The sequence below is a fragment of the Phodopus roborovskii genome, unplaced genomic scaffold (genome assembly GCF_943737965.1).
Source record: "Phodopus roborovskii unplaced genomic scaffold, PHOROB, whole genome shotgun sequence".
Lineage (NCBI taxonomy): Eukaryota > Metazoa > Chordata > Mammalia > Rodentia > Cricetidae > Phodopus > Phodopus roborovskii.
Window position 1 is genome coordinate 19073840 of NW_026126558.1, and position 19782 is coordinate 19093621.

General features: G+C 42.7%; 1 protein-coding gene across 5 annotated transcripts; it reads right to left on the minus strand.

Annotated features, from left to right (window-relative positions):
* Positions 1-607: 607 nt before the first annotated feature.
* Znf821 (zinc finger protein 821) lies at positions 608-18837 on the minus strand. 5 transcript variants are annotated; one of them, XM_051201841.1, is made up of 9 exons: positions 18698-18837; positions 18165-18227; positions 16463-16579; positions 15084-15200; positions 7084-7209; positions 4172-4320; positions 3645-3749; positions 2333-2499; positions 608-1576 (listed from the first exon to the last, which is right to left on the minus strand). In XM_051201841.1, exons 4-9 carry the CDS (start codon positions 15121-15123, stop codon positions 922-924), a joined length of 1242 nt encoding a protein of 413 aa, XP_051057798.1. In that variant the 5' UTR covers positions 15124-15200; positions 16463-16579; positions 18165-18227; positions 18698-18837; the 3' UTR covers positions 608-921. The 5 variants fall into 5 exon arrangements, with proteins under 5 accessions (XP_051057798.1, XP_051057795.1, XP_051057796.1 ...); XM_051201838.1 differs by having other exon boundaries at positions 4142-4320; XM_051201839.1 differs by having other exon boundaries at positions 4142-4320; positions 16389-16579.
* Between the last annotated feature and the right edge of the window lie 945 nt (positions 18838-19782).

Below are 19782 nucleotides of genomic sequence, written 5' to 3' on the forward strand. Positions count from 1 at the left end.
AGAGTGCATCCAGTTATTTGAAATACTGAACTATGTGGAAGGCATTTGGATCAATTAAGTACTTCATTTCTTTTCAATGTAATTCTTATGGGTACTTTCCAGCTGGTCAGGTAGTACTTAATCCTAGTTTGCTGAGAGTCATTTGATACTTTTAAACAGCCTTAGACCTACAGAGGTGGGAGAGGAGTCCAGATGTCTGTTATATTGGAAGAGGTTCACATTCCTGGCATAGCTATTTTTCTGGCAGCAATCTAACTAGGGCACATCCTTCTGGACCTCAAGATCTATAAATATCCAGACTGTACATAACCTTTGATGCAAGCTTAGGAAAGTTCTATGCTTGTTCTTGTACCAGCACAGAAACAGAAATGAGCAGCTCTCATCTCCTTCATAGCATGGTAGCCAAACTGCAAGAGTGAATGTTTTTCTGCTCTTGGTCTTTATCACAGTTGACTTGATCTGATCTATAGTCCTCTGCTCAGATAGCCTTAAGTTGAAGAGCATTCTGTCTCAGAAAACAAGCCACCAGAAGTCACTAGCTGAAAATTCCCATCAAGTTCTAGCACACCTCACTGGATGAAACACAAATGAGACAAAAGAGCCAAGGGCCAGTAAAGATAAAATTAATTTATTTGCCCTCACAGCTTCATGGACTGTACTGGGGTCCTACAGTCCCATAACCCTGGCCTGCCACAATGGGCTAAGGAGTCCAGGTTTCTGGAGTGCCTGCTCCCTTGTCCAGAGCTGCCTTGAGCTGGGTCCATCCTGACCCCATCATGGTCCCACAGGCAGAGAGTGCACAGGTTTCCCTGCAACCAACCCGGGCCTGCCTGTGGCAGCAAGGACTGTGGCCTCCTGGGTGACAGCAGCACTGATCCCTGTGGGCTGGAGTGGATGGGAGGTCAGGCAAGAGGTTGTGGTTCAGTGCAGAGAGCTGTTGTTCTGTTCTTCAAAGGCCATTTTCCCCAGAAGCTGGCTGTCCAACTCTACCCCACTCACAGGCAACTGGAAAAAGTTCATTTCAGCTGCTAATGCTGCCATGGCAGAAGGGTCCTGACCAAACTGAGCTCGCAACATCATGTCCATTTTCTCCAGTCTCCTCTTGAGCCTCTTAGCCTCTCGCTCTCGGATGAGTCGGGCCTGCCGCTTCTCTGGGGTTTCATTGGCCCGTTTCAGCCTCATGGCCTCACGGTCTCGCTGTAGTCGGCGAGCTCGCTGCTCATCTGTCTCCTGCATGCGTTGCAGGCGCTTGGCTTCACGGTCCCTCATGCGTCTTACCTCCCGCTCCTCTGGGGTCTCATTGTCCCGCCGACTCTTCTTGGCTGTGCGTTCTCGTTCAAGTCGTTGTAGCCGTACTTCCAAAGGTTCATTCTGTCGACGGAGGGCCCACTTGCGTACATTGGGGGTCTGTGTTTCCAGTAGCTTGCGGTAAGCAGCACAGTTGTTGCACACAAGCAGAATTCCAGCAGGGTATACTGGAGGACTGCAGGCAATGTCCTTCCCTTCAGCACTGGAGGGTCCCTCACTGTGGACTTGGGGTAGGGATTCCATATTAAGTACTTCAGGAAGTTTCTCACTGGGAAGCCAAGATTTTTGATGGTTAGTATTTCTGTATAGCAAGTCTCAGGTACCCAGGTAACTGACTTACCCCATAACCACTAGGCAAACTGTTCTAAGTCCACCACTATGATGGTTGGTTTGAATGCCTGGAAGACCCCTTCTCTTCTTCAGATTAGGGTATTTACTAAATTTTAAGGCCCACCTTAAATTAGCAACTGATCCACCTGCCATTGAAACCTACTCAGAATAATCCCTACAAGGCAAAGCCAGAAAGGCAGTTATCTTGTAGGCGCCAAGCAGGGCTGGGTCTACTGTGTGAGTGAAGAAGGGGCCTGGAAGTGGAGGTTTCCTTCAAGCAGGTACAATTCACTGCTTTACCTGGCATTGCCCACAAAGAAAAGTAGCTTGTGTATTATACAACCAAGGCAATGAGATGAGGACAGTGTTTTAGTCTTCCTAGAACACAGCAGTGTGTCCTCACACCAGGCTCCTCTCAGCATACTGCAACTTCTGCTTGCTTTATCATGAATGTTCTTTCGTGTCTCTGTATCACTTTCTAGTTGGAAATACTCTGATAGGGAAAAAAAAAGCAATTCATTTCCTTTGAGGGATATCTAGTGCATACTACCTACCCTATCTCCTAGTCTCATTACTTGTATTTCCATATTGTTCTATCAGCTCTTTTGCATTACTTATCTCAGTCTTTCTTTTGGGAAAACAGCAACTTATATCCAGTATTTGCTCTTAGCACAAGGTTAGGTGGTCTACTAACCTGTTAAAAGTGGCATGGCTAGTAAAACGGGCTCCACACACCGCACAGTTAGACCGCTGGTCTTCTGAATGGATAAGAAGGTGGCGACCCAAGGACCCTGGGGAGCTAAGGGCCCGTCCACAGACAGGGCACATGTAACTCTTGGCACTCACCACTGCTGCAGTATGCTGTAAAACAACACCTTAATCTGTTAATTTTGTGTTACCTCCAGGACAGTCTGCACCCTTTCCTTTTTTCCCTTAGAATGAGAGACTTGCAACTATTTGTTTAACCATTCAGACCACTGCTCATATTTTATTATTGTGAATTCTGACCATACTCTGGGACATATGAATGGCTTGAAGAATAATGGGGTTCCAGAGTCGTCCTCAGAGCCTGAGAGATTCATGCTTTCCTGGCTCATATTGTGTAGTTACAAGTACATTTTAAGAGTACAATGAAGGAGCTAGATAGGAGTAGTAGTATGTAACAGGTATTATGGCCTGCCTTTCTTTAGTCCTCTGAAGAAATTCTTTTTTTTTGTTGTTGGTTTTTCAAGACAGGGTTCATCTGTGTAACCCTGGCTATTCTGGAACTCACTCTCTAGACCAGGCCGGCCTCAAACTCAGAGATCTGCCTGCCTCTGCCTCCCAAGGGCTAGGATTAAGGCATGCAGCACCACTGCGAAGTTGAAGAAATACTTCTAATGAACCAACTGTCTTCATAGGTACAATCTATAAAGCTTGGTAGAACTTAGGCTGTCTCATAAATACAGACCACTAGGAATAGGTACATTCTTAATTGCATTAGGATGGAATGGTCTGTTTTCCTCGTTTGTACTTTCACTAGCACCTCAAAATATGTCATTGTGCACTTTATTTATTTTGTGTGTGGTGTACCTGCACATGCCACAGTGTGTGTGTGTAGGTCAGAGGATAACAAGTGGCAATCAGTTTTCCTTCTGCTGAGTGGGTCAAAGGTCATAAGGCTTGGTGGCAGGTGCCTTGTTGGCTTACATTATACTATTTATGTTAACCTTACCCCCTTTAAAAGTCATCATTGTTAATAGAAGTCAGTTTCTATTTCACTACTGAATGTATTAATTTAGGAAAACAAGATCGTGATACTTAATTTCCAAAGTGTATCTGTCTGGGAATTCAGAACCTATTTAACTAATACGTCACCATTATTTTCTAAGATGTTCTGAAGGGCGGAATGAGTCCTAGTAGAACCAACAATCAGAACTGCTTTTGCCAGAGGCAGAGATCACTGCAGCACCTGAGATCTAAACTCCTGGCACTCAGCCCCAGAACTCCCCCTCCCCATTCTATACCTGATACACGTGTGCAATCAGCTGCTCCCGACTCCCACAGTCAAGCTGGCAGAGGGGACACTGGCAGAGTTCAAGCAAGGGGTCAGAATTTAGGCTTTCTGTGACCTACAAATCCAAACAGGCAAATCATGAAGCCTCCTCACCAGTCTCCTCTCTGCCCCGCCCCAATAGAGACCCTATACCGGGTGTTAGTCTTTGCTTCCCAGTATGGACTGAAGGATAAAGTATTGTTTGAAAGGAATTAAATTTTCAAAGCTTTCTACCCTGAGGAGATTGAACCCTTCAGGGACAGGGTTAGCTTTCCTTCTGCATGTTCCTTGCACGAATACTCAGGAAAGCATATTGTTGGAAGCTGGTTCCACAGGACACTGCCTCTGACTTAACCCTGCAAGCACACCCCAGAGCACCTCTTAGAGTAATTCTCACTTTGCTAAGATGCTGCTCTGCTTGGAAAGAGGCGAGAGCATTTACGGGTCTAAGGGCTGGGTGGAAAAAACCGGTTGTGATGAGGACTGCTTGCCACTTGCCTCATGCTCCACTACTTCATTCCCACTACCAACAGGCTGTCCTGGGTTCTCTAATTCTTTTTCCACTTTGACTACCCCACCATCTTCCTCTGATGTGTGGGAAGACACTTCATCTTGTGTGGTCTCCTCTTCGTCACCTTCACTGTCACCTGGAACACATAAACTGGTCACTTGTTCTGAGTTTTACAGGAATACATTCTGAGCTGCTGTCCACTCCAGGGTTTGCAGCTACAATGAAAAAAAAAAACATTTTCAGACTTCAGGTTGTACAGTTTGCATCAGTGCTTAGTGGGCACAAACTATGATGAATGAAAACCTGCTATGACTGCCATTCATTATGCCACCTACACACTAAAAGGACAATGTGAGACAAATTGACACTAGAAATGGTAACTAGCCATTAAATAATAACTACCATAAAAATAATTGTTTACCAAACAGGTCTCATGTAGCCCAGACTGGCTTCAGTCTCACTATATATTCAAGGATGACCTTGAATTTCTGATCCTCTTGCCTCTGTCTCCCAACATGCCTAGCAAAATAATTATTTATGGTTCTCAAATATTTTACACTTGAAACTATACTTCCCTAAGCACATCACACCAAACTCATTCCCGCAACACAATCTGACTTAGCAACATGTCTTCCTGATTTCATTACTTTATTACTTGTCTCTATAGTCACCTGCACAATTTCTCCATGCTGTCACTGACAATTCTACCCGAGACCACTAATCTCTTCTCTCACAACAAACATCAATATACACTTCCAGAAATAACAAAATTGTATTTCTTTTTATCAGTAAGTATATAAAGATAAATTAGTTTAAAATTATGTCAGTTTATAGGGAAATGGCTATACATTACAGTGGAAAAGTGGAATTAGCATAGCAACCAACCTTGGGCAGTTCATATTTGTAAGGATGGAAGGTGTTCAGGGTTACCCTGGTTTCCTTTCTTTCTTTTTGGAGATTGTTTTACTGTGCAGCAAAGGCTGTCTTGAAGTGCATGGTCCTCCTGCTCCAGCTTCCCAAGTGCCTACCCTGCTTCTATCTCACCCCACCACAGGGTTTCTCTCTAGTCCTGACTGTCCTGGAACTCTATTCAGAAATATGCCTGCTTCTACCTCTTGAGAGAGAGAATCAAAGGCATATGTACCACTATGCTCATCTGTCCACTCCGTTTTTCCAAGTCAGGGTCTCTGTAGTTTTGGAGGCTCTTGTGGAACTTACTCAGTAAACCAGGCTGGCCTCAAACTCACAGAGATCTGCCTGTCTCTGTCTCCCTTGTGCTACTGCTGGAATTAAAGGCGTGTACCACCACTGTCCAGCCCCACTCTGTTCTTAATCTAGTAATGCACATTTTAAACTAAATAAATCCACTGTTTCAGTTGGTTCTTCGGCTTATCTAACGGAAAACAAAATGTGCAAGAAGTAGGCATGAGTAACTTGGTCTGTTAGTTTGTGAGGGAAGGATGTGGTTGTGGGGTAATCTACCTATGGCTAATGAATCTGCATGGCATGTATGAGTTGATTTTGCCTGTCATCTGTAAAATAGAGGAAAAAAGGACTGAGGGGGAACAAAAACCCACAATAACAAAAGAGGTTCAGTGTGGTTCAGCTTTAAAGATCATAGAGGAAGCCACACCCAGGGAAGCTGTCAGTCGTGGGGGATAGCCCTCCCATGCCTGCTTAGATTCTGGACTCCCCTGTCAGTAGAGTCTCACCAAGCTCTGCATATATATTTGGACTAACATTTCCTTGCTAACAATGCTACTCATTTCCCTACTGTTCTGCATAATTTCTAAATCCACAGTACAAGATCATTTCTTTCTATACAAAACAGGGTTAAATGTCCTTTATTGACAAATTCCTACCAGATCACCTGCTGGTGGCTATATGTGTCTATATTGGGTGTGCTTGCCATGTGGGAGGCTATATTTGGGAGCTGAAGAATATGGTATTTTTTCCTTAAAGCTTTATTTCACTTGAGTCCATCTTAGTTATGAAGGGTTGGCACAGATTAGATCACAACACATTTTCTCACCAGCATCCAGTGTAGAACACTTGTAGGCTTAGTCTAAGGCACTACTGAATAAAATGCACTTTTGTAACTTGTCAATTATCTGATTATCTCTGTTAGGAACTTTTATTTTTAAGTATGCTGTCAAAAAGTATGGTGTAACTCTTTGGAACAGTAGTCTACTAGATGCCTGCAGATGTCTACTCTTACCTGTTAAGAAAGTACTGTGTTTCCATAGGGTTTCTAGAAATTCTAGAATTCATTTCTTAGAATGTGCTCCATAAACCTCAAACTCAGAGATCTACCTGCCTCTTGACTCCTGAGTGGTGGGATTAAAGGCACACATCACCACCACCCAGCAATATTAAATAAATACTTTTTGACCTCGTAAATGGGAAGACTTGGACTTCAGCATTTTTATATGCTACATAATCTCATCACTAAGCAAACCTGTGCAATATTCAAACTAGGACCTCAAGCAAGAATTCAATGCCACTCTTGTATTTTATTAATAAATAGACCTAAAGCAAAGGCATTTTTTTTTTCTTTTTTGGTTGTGAGCCTAGCCTTTAACAGCTGAGCCATTTCTCTAGCTCCCCCCCCCCTTTTTTGACCTGGCCCATGAGCTGCCTGAACACTAATTAGAGTGTCCTATTTCACAACCACCACAAACCTATCTGTGTATGGCACTGTGTCAATTACTAGAGTCCATGAGTTACAAGAATGACAAGCCAACCTGTCCTCTCTCTCTGAATAAACATATTCAGACACCAGGGATCCACACATCTTCTTAGAGCTTCCTCCCAACCCCCACACACAATCCCCAGAGCATACACTCTGTTAGTTCTTCTCCCATTGCCCTGAGTCATTACCAGAAGGTGCAGAACTCACTGCTACTGGAGTCCTGATCTCTTAGTTGTTGGATAGCTTGTCGCTGACTGCCAAGGTCTCCAGGAAAATCTGTTTTCATCATAGCTTGTCGGGCTTGTTCTTCTAGCCCAGCAAATACTTGATCCCCTGGTGGTCACAAGGAAAAACAGTCAGGCTACCAACTGGACAGTACATGCCATGACAAAGTAGTTGGAAGGTCAGACCATTCTAAGGTAGGAGACAAGCAGATACCCTGTGCTGGGTTCATTCATCTCTAAGTCATGCTACTATCTCCAACAGTGTAGCTGCTCTTCCTGGGCAATAAGTTATCTTAAATCTTCCTTACTCTTGACCCTTGAAAAGATGATTTTTTTTTTTATTTTATTTGCATTGGTCATTGGTGTTTTTCCTGTATGTATGTCTGTGTAGAGGTGTCAGATCTTGGAGTTACAGGCAACTATTAGCTGCCATGTGGGTTCTGGGAATTGAACCCAGGTCCCCTTGGAAGAGCGGTTAGTGTGCTCAAGGCCATCCAGCCCTTGAAAATTATAACTTTACAAACTTAACTGCAGAATCTCAATTCCTTTGTAATCTTCCATCAGGATAGGGGAGATACAGAGGTAAGAAGAGGTAAAGTGAGGGGATGGAAGCAGAGCAATAAAATGGGCAAAACTCTTTAAACCTTGTATTCTCACAGCCCTAATTCAAACTATACACAAATGCTTTAGGTAATCCCTAATAAACCTCTAATCCTATCTTTTTCATTCATTTCAAGATGTTTTGGACATACTTGCTCTTCTCTAATGGTTATCAGAATTATTCATAATAAACATGACTGGCTGAGTAACAGATGAGATGGGTAGCAAAGGGAATGCAGACAATATTAAAACTCCCTAAAACTAATTCTTGAATGAATGAAACACACCAACTAACTTACAACAAATACTATGTATCCAACTCTCCTTGAGTCAGTGTGGCCTTTGTTTTTGCATAAAGTATCCAGCAACCCTAGATCATCCCTAATTTTGCATTTACTTTTCATGAGCTCTGCCCCAGATCCATGTTATTGGAGAGTTAACCTTCGAGCGCTTTTTAATTTCCAAATGACTAGGCATAGAGAGAAAAGAGAGTTAGGTTTCTCTTATCTCAGTGAGAATGGAAACTACAGGCCCAATTCCCCAGTCACCAAGGGAGAATAAGCAAAAGCTCTAGTGAGATGTTTGACTACAGAACAGGACTTTTCTTACTGAAAAGGGAAAGGCTAGTAAACAGGCTATTTGGAGAGACAATGATGTGGAAGTTGTTCCTTGGTCAGTATGAAAACTGAGAAGGGGCTCAACTCCAAATGATTTACTTGGTCACTCATTCAGCAAATAATCCTTAAGCACTACTATATGCTAAGCACTAAAGACAACTATAGTTACTGTGTGACACTTGCTATTCCAGGCTTTGTAAGTATTATATAGTCCTCACCTTAATTCTCTCTCTTATAATTTTTTTTATTATATTATTATGTGTGGGAGGTATAAATGTAAATAGTGAATATACAGAGGACAGAAGACCTAGGGATTGAACTCAAGTTGTGATGCTTACACAACAAGCACTTTTGCCCACCTAGCATCGTGCTGGTCCCCTCACCTTGATTCTTTATATGGTAGGTATTCTTACCTACCTACCTTTCATATATCCATACTAACTAGGGATGATGGAGGGATGGCTCAGCAGTAAAGAGTATCCATTGCTCTTGCAGAATTTGGTTCCCAGTCCCCATATCAGAGGCAAACAGCTGCCTCTAGGTCCAGCTCCAAGGAATACAACACCTTTGGCCTCCACAAGTATCTGCACTCACATGTACATAAACACACAAGCACATAAATAAACATAAATCATTTTTTAAAAATAGAAAAAAGCTAAGGTCTATGGTGAAACCAAGTATTATATGTCTTTCCTGGGCCCCTTTTCTTCAACTTTAGTGTCTGTTTCTCTTGTGATAGGGGTTAAGCCTAGGGCCTTATACATGCTAAAAATATACTGACCTATAACCCTATTCCCTAAAATCCAAACTTCCCATGTGCTGCAAATGGAGGTATGAATTCAATGTTATAGGGGCTTTACAGTAGTTCTGCTAACAACAAATACTTATCTCTATGTGATAAGACTGGCTCTATCATAGTATTGGTGTTATCTTCTTATCATGCAACAATTCAAATATGGAAATGTTTTCAAGGCCACAGTGTGACAAAAGGAAAAATATAGTTCTGATATTGTCATGAGTCATCATGCCTGGATTAGAGAAACTGACATTATGGCAATTATGACTCATCCTGTAAGATTGGAGGTGGAGAGTGTTAAGTGTATATTCCTAGGTATACAGAACTCAAGAAAAGGAAAAATAAGTTGCTTTAAGACTGTGTTCACATGTTTTTGTTCTTTGTTTTTTGAGATAAAGTCTCTCTACATAGCTCTGGCTGATCTGGAACTCATTATGAAGAATAGGCTAGCCTAGAATTCACAAGCAGACACCTGCCTCTGCCTCCTGAGTGATGGGATTGCAGGTATGCATCATCATGCCCAACATGTGTTTACAATTTCTAAAGTAATACATGGACTATAAGTTACTGCTAAAGAAAGCAAAAAGTAAATTGTACAAAGTGTTTTCCCTTCCTTCTCTGCAAAAGTAAAGTATTTCATTTTTCCATGTTGATTCCACTAAAACAACAAAACTATGGCCAACAGTAATAGTTACTGAATTCCTCCACATTGGTTCATGTTTTTGGATCTAAGGGCCAGAGACCAATCTGGCACTAAGGAATAAATTATATACTGGCATGTACTGAAAATGTCAGTTACTGTCACCATCTCTTATCAATAACACTTCAAGTTTGTAAGGAAGCTTAGATTTATAACATACTAGGAATGAATCAAAAAAAAAGTTTTAATCACATTTCTATTACATTGAACCAGTAGAAAGACATCTAAAAGGAGGCTGGTGAGATGGCTCAATGGTAAAGAGCATTAACTGCTCTTCCAGAAGACATAAGTCAATTCCTAGTACCCACATGGTGGCTCTCAACCATCTGTAACTCTGGTTCCAAGAGATCCAATGCCCACCTCTGGCATGGAAAACAGGCATGCAAGGCAAAACACCCATACACATATAATTAAGTTTTAAAAAAAATCTAAAAACAGATACATTTTTTCAAAATGAACCAGTAATTCAGTTTAATTTTTATTAACATGAACTCAGAATTTAGTTTTAGTTTTAGTTTAAATATTCAGAATTTTACAGATGAGAATGACATCTCTTCAATATAACTCACTAAGATTCTTGCTGGCAACCCCAGATAGGGAACTTGGGGATACAATATTTTTTTCAGTAGTATAGAAATACAATCTACTCTTAATCTATTCCTGACTATGAAAACACCTAAAATAAATACTATTCTTTAAGGCTATTCCTATTTTAAATAGTACCATAAAATAATACAAAAGTGTTTTTAAATCTTAAAGGGGATTTTATCAGACTTCCTAAGAATCTTGCCAGTGATTTTTCCAATGGTCACTTTTACCTAATCTCCAAATTCAACTGTCTAGAATCATCATCTGGAGAGAAAGTGAAAGCTGCTAGAAAATATGTGACCCTGGAGCTACTGAGATGGCTCAGTGGATAAACGCACTTTCCACCACGCCTGAGTTCAACCCTGGCATCTACATAGTTTAGGGAGAGAATTCACAGTTGGAAGCTGTCCTCTGATCTTCAGGTGTGTGCTGTGGCATGTCCTCCCTTACCCCATACACAAAACAAATGTAAAACTTTTAAAATGTTATACATGTTAATTCAAGTATGATGCACACAAATACTAGTGATTAAGAAACGTTCTAGAATTGCCTATTTTTATAATGTAGAATTATGTCACCTTATTAAATGTGGGCATTTATCTGCCTATTAATAGCCAGGTTCCACAATGATATCTAGGTACTCCTTTCTTTCCTTTTTGTCTTTTTAAACTTGGTATGAAATGCAAAGAGTTTTTAATCTCACTTTTGCCTCGGGATTCAGACTAGTGAAGAACAAGGCAGTGAAAGCCAGTTTAGAAAAAGATGATAAGACCAAGGTAAAATTCTTAGAAGGACAAAGATTTCTTTTTCTTTCAGGTCCTTAGTACAGTTTAGTAAATGCAATTCTGGGCTGCTTGAAATCACACAGTTGAATGTTCTCTAAGTGAGCAGATGTCTGTTCAGAAAAAGCAGCAGTACTTCGAGAAGGCCCTTCGGGTGCCTTCCCAGATGGCAGTCTGTATAGACAGGTGCTGTCTATGTTGGGAGCAGCACTTACATCCCAGGAATGTTAGCAGCATGAACTGAAACAAAGCTCCCTGGCTTCTCAGAAAACAAAGGACTTTGACACCTTTTCAGCTCTGAAAAGCTTTCAGCTGAAGCTTTCCAGGCTTGGTATCTTGCAATCTGAAAGCAAAAGTTTAAGAAAAGCCTTTTTCTTGGTGGCTTCCATGATTTCCACCACATGAAATGTGAGTATACAAAGGACTGTATTCAAATTTTACAGACAGTTGACAGACTTGTCCTCAGAAAGGAGAGAAATGGAAAAGCAGGTATAGCAGAAGGTCTAAAACACAAGGTTTCAGTCCAGCAGTAGTTTCTCTATAATGAGTAATTCTGGATTTTTAATTCTAAAATTTTGCATTGAGTCTGCTAAGGAGATGAGAATGGGCTGACAGGATGCATTAAATATGAAAACAAAGTGTGTACTAAAATAGTACCTGGCTATCCCATGCAAATCAATTTTTTTTTTTTTTTAAAGACTCTTTCAAGGCTGGAGAAATGGCTGTGGTTAAGAGCACTGGCCACTCTGGAGATTCAATGGGAGCAACCACATGACAGTTCCAGGGGATCTGATGCCCTCTTCTGGCCTCTGAGGGCATCAGGCATGCATGTGGTTCCATAGACATATAAGCAAAACACCCATACACATAAAAAAAAATTCAAGATTAAAACAAGCAAACAAACCAGAAACAGGGAGTCAAGTACTTCATACCAGCTCAAACTTGTTATGAAGCCAACGATGACTTTGAACTCCGGAGCCTACTGCCTTTGCCATTCCCAGTATTAAGATTAAGTCCCAGTGCTGAAGTTCAAATCAGGGCTTTATGCATGATAGGCAAGCACTCTATCAACTGAGCTACTTCCCTAGTTTTATAGTGGGATTTAAATATTTTCCTTTTTCTCTCTTTCTTTTGTTGGTATTGGGGTTAGAACACAGAGCATTCAGAAGCAAGCATTTTACCATCAAACTATATGCCAGCCTCTGGGAGTCTTTTATTTTTATTTTACTTTTATAAATTCTTACTTATTTATTTTCTGGTTTTTCAAGACAGGATTTCTCTGTACAATCTATCCTGAAACTTGCTCTGTAGACCAGGCTGGCCTCGAGCTCACAGAACTTCGCTTGCCTCTGTCTCCTAAGTGCTGGTGCCAAAGGCGTGCACTGCCACTGTCCAGCCCACTTCTGGATGCTTTTAGTTTCAGGCCACCCACTTTTTCCAGAAGGCTGAAGTAATGAAACTCACTTCTCTGCTCAAATGCAAACCTAGACTTTGAATCCATCACATTTACTATTAATAAACAAGCAGCATTAAGTTTAATATGTCTAATTAGCTTTATGTCAGATGAGAGGAGATTCAAGTTGTCAAAAAACTAGAATTACCTACTTTACTTGTCATTATTGTCATGAACGATGAGAAGGTATTGTTTTGAAAAGGATAGGGTCAGCTTCATTACCCAAGTCATAAATAAATAAAAGGTATTTGGAAACCAGCAGATCGTAGTGTTTTGTTTTCTTTGACCAAACTTAGCTCATCACTTAATAAGACTATCTCTGCCCAATCTATCACTAAAAATAGTTAAATAGTTCCTCCCTCAGGGCTGACTTTTTTTTTTTTTTTTTTTTTTTTTCCTTCTTCTTCTTCTTCGAGACATGGCTTCTCTGTACTGTTTTGGAGCCTGTCCTGGGACTAGCTTTGTAGACCAGGCTGGTCTCAAACTCAAAGATTTACCTGCCTCTGCCTCTTGAATGCTGGGATTAAAGTCATGTGCCACCTCAGACTGGCTTCAGCATCCACTTCTAAATCTTCCTATATCACTCAGCTTTATATTAAGCAGCTTTGCAAATCTACCTATCCCAGAATAACAACTGGAAGCACTCAACTAGTTCTATCTTACTCAATATTTCAGGGACTTAAAAGATTGCATATGAAGGTTTGCTACCCAATGTCTTTAATTTAAGATATCAAAGCTATCATAACATCTCTGGTCACACAGTTTTCAATAAAATTTCAGTCATCTTGATTTCTTACATAATCAATCATCTCCAATGTTTTTGTTTACCTATTTCTTTAAAAAGAAAGTCACAGGGTGGGACTGTAGCTGGGTGGTGGGGTACCTGCTACTATGTAGAATGCTCCTCTACCCAGATTCTAGAAAAGTGGTTAATTATCCCAAACCCAACTTAAAAGTAACTAATTAATTCTGTGTGTGTGTGTGTGTAGGCCAGAAGTCAGTGTCTTCCTCTATTGCTCTTTATCTTGTTTTTCTTGGACAAGGTATTTCACTGAACCTAAAGCTTGCTGTGCCAGCTAGATTATTTTCCACCAAGTCTTTAGAATCCGCCTGTCTCTACCTCCTTCCCCAACACCGGGGTTATAAATTCATACCACTACACCTAGCCTTTTTTTCTTTTTAATGTAGAGAGTGTGTGTGTCTGTAAGCACATACTTGAGTGTGTATGTAGGCTAAAAGACAACTCGCAGGAGTTGTTTTTTTCCTTCCACCATGCTGGTCCTAGGGATCAAACTTAGGTTATCAGCCTTCAAACCAGGTATGTTTTACCCATTAAACCATCTCATTTTTTGTTTTTATTTTTATTCACAAGGGTTCTGGAGATCTGAACTCAGATCCTCATGCTTGTACAACAAAGCACTGAGCCATCTCCCAGCCCTGTTTTGATTTTGGTTTTTGCTGCTGTTTCTCACTGCATAGCAGGGACACCCTGACTCATGACTGGCCTCAGCAGCTTTCCTTAGCTGAGGGAGATTCCACAACCCCTGTTGACTCTAAAGCCAGAACTATGTGGCCAAAGCTTCCAAGTTCTGTTGCTTGATGGGGTTAGAGCTTGTCCAGTTACATATGTATTAGATACCTGTTGTTGATGGTTTTCTTCATTGCTTAAGCTTTGTTTTAGTCTTTTTTTTCTAGCTGGATGGGGTCTTACCCTGAGGTTACACAGCTTGTGACTTTGAACAAATAAAACTTCTGCTTGCAACAAGTTTCCTTATACTCTAACAGATCACATGCACTCCCTTTCTTTCTGTCCAAATCTACCTTTCACCCTTTGAGGCCTTGTTAAAGCCCATGGTTTAGGCCTTCTTCTATGAAGCCTTCTACTGCTACAGCAGCCAGCAAAATTGTCCTACATTTTTGTTTGTTTGTTTGAGACAGGGTTCCTCTGTGTAACAGCCCTGGCTGTCCTGGAACTCTCTCTGTAGACCAGGTTGGCCTTGAACTCACAGAGATCCACCTGCCTCTGCCTCCCTAGTGCTGGGATTAAAGGCATTCATCATCACTGCTCAGCTTGTCCTAACTGCTTTTAACTTTTGTGGTATACATAGTCAATAGTACCCCTCTGAGGCATATAGTATATGCTAGCTTGTATTTTTGTGTTTCTTCTGTGTTTATGTGTAGCTGGATTGCATTTTAATTATGTTATACTGTTTTATAGCCAACACTTAGCATATTATTTTCACAAAATAAACTTTCCTATAATTGTTAAGAATGAATAATGCATATACCCCTTAGACAAGTTAGACATCACACTTCAGATCCAAATATGTTAAGCCTTTAACCCTTTCTTCTCCAAATGAGAGTGAGCCTCTCACCCTAAATTTAGGTTTCTCTTTCATTCTGACCCTCATCTTCCCAGGTTCCAGAGGATAAAGCCCAGTACTCACAGTGAACTTTATTTGGATTTGTCTGTTTCCTACGGGACATGTTTCCCTGATATAAAAGCTCTGGTCTTTCCCAGTTTCACCACCAGAAATGTCACTATCTCCTTGTAGTCTGCTAACCTGCAAAAATAAAAATAGATTAAAAAAAAAAAAAAAAAAAAAAAAAAAAAAAAGACATTGTTAGCCTGTTATTCTCCCCAGAAATTACAAAATTAGAAATAAGACCTTAAAAATACCTTGAGCATATAAAACTCACCAGATATAAATAACTGAGCTAATGAAATTTTAAAAAAGTAAATAAATCTCTAACCCAGTGTCAAGGTCCCAAGAAGCTTAAGAGGCAAGTACTTTTACAGGACTTAAAGAGAATTCTCTAAAGCTGTCTGGAATTCAGACTACTACTAAGTGGTCACAGTGAAGATCATAGGACAGAAAAGGATGCAAATTCAGACAATCGAGGTTAGAAGTAATATGGGTTAAAGAGATGACTCCCATAGATGTGAGAGAAAGCAAAAGCATGACGAAGACCTGTAGCAGCTGACCTGTCACATGTGGAGGTCAAGGCTTGAAATCTGTACCTCTGGATGGTTTTCTAAGAAACAGTACTTAAAGGTAACAAAGGTTATCACAAATCTGTAATGCACTCCCAGGCACCTAGCATGATGGCACCAGAGCAGTCAAACTTCTACCACTTAAGACAGGCTCTCATCAGAAGAGTAGATGGCATCCAAATCGTGCAACACTTATTCAGCCTCCTGATGTGGAACACTAACTGGCCCTGCTTATTTGTTCTGGAGAGGTGGTCAAAGATCATAATTTTATAGCCTTTTCTCAATCCTGCTGTATAACAAGGGGACCAAGAAAAAATAAGAAACGTTCCCTATAGGAGAAGAGCAGCAAAGATGTGCGTCTGCCCCCCAACACAGGGGCAGGCAAATTCTTAAGCCTGAAGGTTCTTTATTAACTATGACTGGTTCAGTCATAAGCATTGTAAGAGGCTCTGAAATGGATTAGTTGCAGAAGCTGTGGCCTTTTCTATAAAAGACAGAGTGATGGCTGGGGATGTGGTAGATACTGTGGTAGAGCACTTGCTTAGCATTGTCAGACCCTGGATTCAATTCCCAACACCATAAAACCAGGTAGACAGACATCAGAGTGAAAAGATAAAGTGAAAACTGCATTTAGTCATTCCCCGATTCCTTTCAGTTACTGCCTTCTTAAATTGCACTCACATATAGAAATTACATAGTTTGCTGCTTTAAGAGAAGCTACTAGTTGTACTTTGCACTCTAGTTAATGAAGACTCACCTGCTAATCCAACTAACTCCTCTATGTAGCTAGAAAGGCCCTCAGACCTGTAATCAGATCCTGCCTCCCCTTACCAAAAGAAGAAAGAAACCGCAAATGGCAAAGACAGGCCTCCACAGGAAGTGGCAAAGGAAGCAGCTTTCAGGCAGTCTTCTATCATATCTGCATACCAAACACACTTCTTTTCAGACCTTCAATTAAAAAAAGGAAAATAACTCCTAATATGTACAATAGAGAAAAAAAATTTTTTAGACAGCAGCATACTGATAGCTAATACAAAAGGTATGTATTATCTGTGTTTTTCTCCCTCCCCCTTGGAAATATGAGTTTCATGTATCTTTAACTGGTCTTGAATTAGGTTAAGTAGCAAAGAATGACCTTGAATTTCTGATATTCCTGTCTCGAGAGAATACAGGCAGTTGCCTCCTTACCCAGTTTTATGTGGTGCTGGGGACTGAATCTAAAGCTTTGTGCATGCTAGGTAGGACTGTGTGCATACTGGGCAAGCACTCTACCAACTAAGCTATACCCCAGTTGTAGGGGGTAGTCACTCTTCTGTCTTTTCCTTCCTGCTGCTCATACTCTTTTTGGAGATTGTGCCTCAACTTTAAACTCCTGGCCTCAAATAACCCTCAGCCTCAGCCTTCTGACTACTGGAATTAGAGATGTGCACAGCTATACCTGGTTAATTCTTTCTAAACATTTTAATACAAGCTGAGAATGAATACCACACTTTAGATCTTTTCTTTGTCTACAGAATCCCAAAGTAGAAAGATGAATGAAATACAGATCGTCTGTTTTTCTACACTTCTCCATTTTATAATGAAAACCAATTAAATCTCATTTACATTTACCCCCAGGAAGATCAGGAATTGAAGCTCCGAGAAAGAGATAATAAAATCTACTTGAAGGAATGCCAAATCCTTGAGTCAGGCTTTATTTAGATAATTTTAGTAAGACAACAGGTCAATACTAAAGCTACAAGGCAAAGAGGTTAAATATGCAGTGACAGAGCTGCATATAAAGGCAGCAGCATCCACTGTTTCTCCATCCTCCCAGTGGCCCAATGGGGAACTGACCAGATGGTACCTCATGGGACTTCACACCTGAAGAATCAAAGGAAAAATAAACACACACCCTCCCTTCCCACAAAACAAAGCCAAGCCACAATAATTAAAACACCCACCAGAAAGAAAAAGTCTGGAGGTGGGGGAAACCCTTGAAAATAAATAAGAAACAGACAAACAGCACTGGAAGGGCACTCCTGACCCAAACAGCACCGTATTTAAGGTTAGTTTTATGGCAGCAACCCTACTAAAACAAACAAAACAAAACCTGAGGGTAAGTTGTCTAAAAGGTCACCTGGTCCCCTTTAACTTCAGCGGTGCCCAAATGTGAAACGTAAGATTGGGATGTAACTGGAGAGCTAGCTTCCTGAACCTCTTCAGCTGGAAGGAAACTGGAATGGGAAGATCGGTAAACTGAGGATCAGACCTACAAGGGATGCTACTTTTAAAGGGAGCACTTTTGTCATCTATAGAGCCACAGTCAGAGTATTGGGAAGGTGCACCACCCCCTCCCATCCTTGTCTCTGCCCTCCCACAGGTGTTAGGATGTAGCTTCCAGGGCACAGTACAGATGGTGTGTGTGTGTGTGTGTGTGTGTGTGTGTGTGTGTGTAAAGAGGGATGTAGCTTCCAGGGCACAGTACAGATGGTGTGTGTGTGTGTGTGTGTGTGTGTGTGTGTGTGTGTGTGTAAAGAGGGTGCATTCCCACCTCCAGCTCTGGTGTGGTTCCCACGGAGCAAAGTAAACTCGCCCGAATCCGAGTGATGTGAATCTGCCAAAACGGAGAGAAGAGAGGTGGTCGGTCACACAGCCGTTTTACTGTCCTCGGATCCTCTAGGGTCGCGGCTGGAGCTCATGTGTGCCATCAACTGAGATGGTCCCTCTGGATTTCTCGAACGGGAGCACAGGTAAATCCCAGGTATTAGACTGGAGCCAGGTCTCCCGAGGCGGCTCAGACCAAACCCTCAGACCACTTAGCCTTCTCTGAAATCTAAATTTAGTAGCTCCTGCGTCCGCCCGTGCCAGGACGACCCGTGCCCCCCGCCCCGTCCGCTCTCCCACGCCCATCCTCCCCTCCCCCAGCTCCACCCCAGTCTGTCAGACGCCGGCCGCGAGGCCCGCACCCAGCCATCGCAGCACCGAGCCCACCCCTCCCCAGGCGCCAGCAGACAAAAGGTGGACGGCGGCGCGGGGCGGCGGGAGCTACACTGGCTGCCGGCTCCCGGTACGGGGGCGCTTTACCCGCTGCCTCGGCGCTCCGCGTCCCTGGGCCCCGCCTCCGGACAGACAGACCGCGGGACAATGGGCCCCGGCCGCAGCTCGGGCTGGCCGGGCCGGGGCTCTCCGGGACCGGATCCCGGCTGGCAGAGGGTGGCTGCGTGCCGGGCCGGCGGCAGGGAGGCGAGGGGCGGCGCGGCGCGGCGGACGGACAAAGCCAACAGCAGACAGACGGACGGAGGGGGAAAAAGATGGCGACGCGGGGCGCGGGAGCGCGCTGCTCGCGTTCTCGCAGCGAGTGGGGCGCGTGCCGGAACCTCACCTCTCCTCCCGCCGCCGCCGCCGCCGCCCCGACCCCTCCCGGCTCCCGAGGCGCGCGCTTGGCGCTGTGGGCGGAGCCTCAGGGAAAGGGTCCGGGAAGGCGGGACTTAGGGAGCATCCAATCGCTGGCGTTCCAGAGGGGCCCCGCCCTCGTCCTGGTACTGGAGACCCTGGCTGAGCACCTCTGGGAGATTTCTGTAGCGCTCTCAGCCTCTCCGCACCCCTCTTGGGCGGGCGAACTCCACTCTGCCGTCGTCTCCCCTGGTTTTCTACACCAACATCGAGTTCAGCCACAAAACCCACATCCCCCCAACCACAGCTCCACCGCAGGCTTCCGCCTTTCCGTAGCCGAACCTGAGCGACCCGCCTATAGTGACAAGCCTTCTCTCCCAATGCCCTGGGGCTTCTTCAGATCCCAAGGTTTAGTTACATTTAATGTATTGAAAGAGGGGGGCCACAGATTCCGTGGGAGGGGCTAAGCTCCTCTGTCAGAACCTCAGACTTGAAAAATGATTAGATTTATTTGATGTGTTTATTTTTCCAACATGATGGTTACATACACAGGACCTAGGTAACTTGTGATCCTTGTTGCCATTCTAAAGGGTATTTGGAAAGAGTGAGAGTGGTTGGACTCACTTCCTTCTAATGCATCTCCTGTGATTGCCTGCTTCATTATTTCTCCGTTGTCCTCCCTCCTTCCTCTCATTCTCCAGTGGAAAACCAAAGCATACCTCTGAAGTCTTTCCCACTTGGAGAAGTAGAGAGTGCTGCAGAAAGAGAAGACCTGT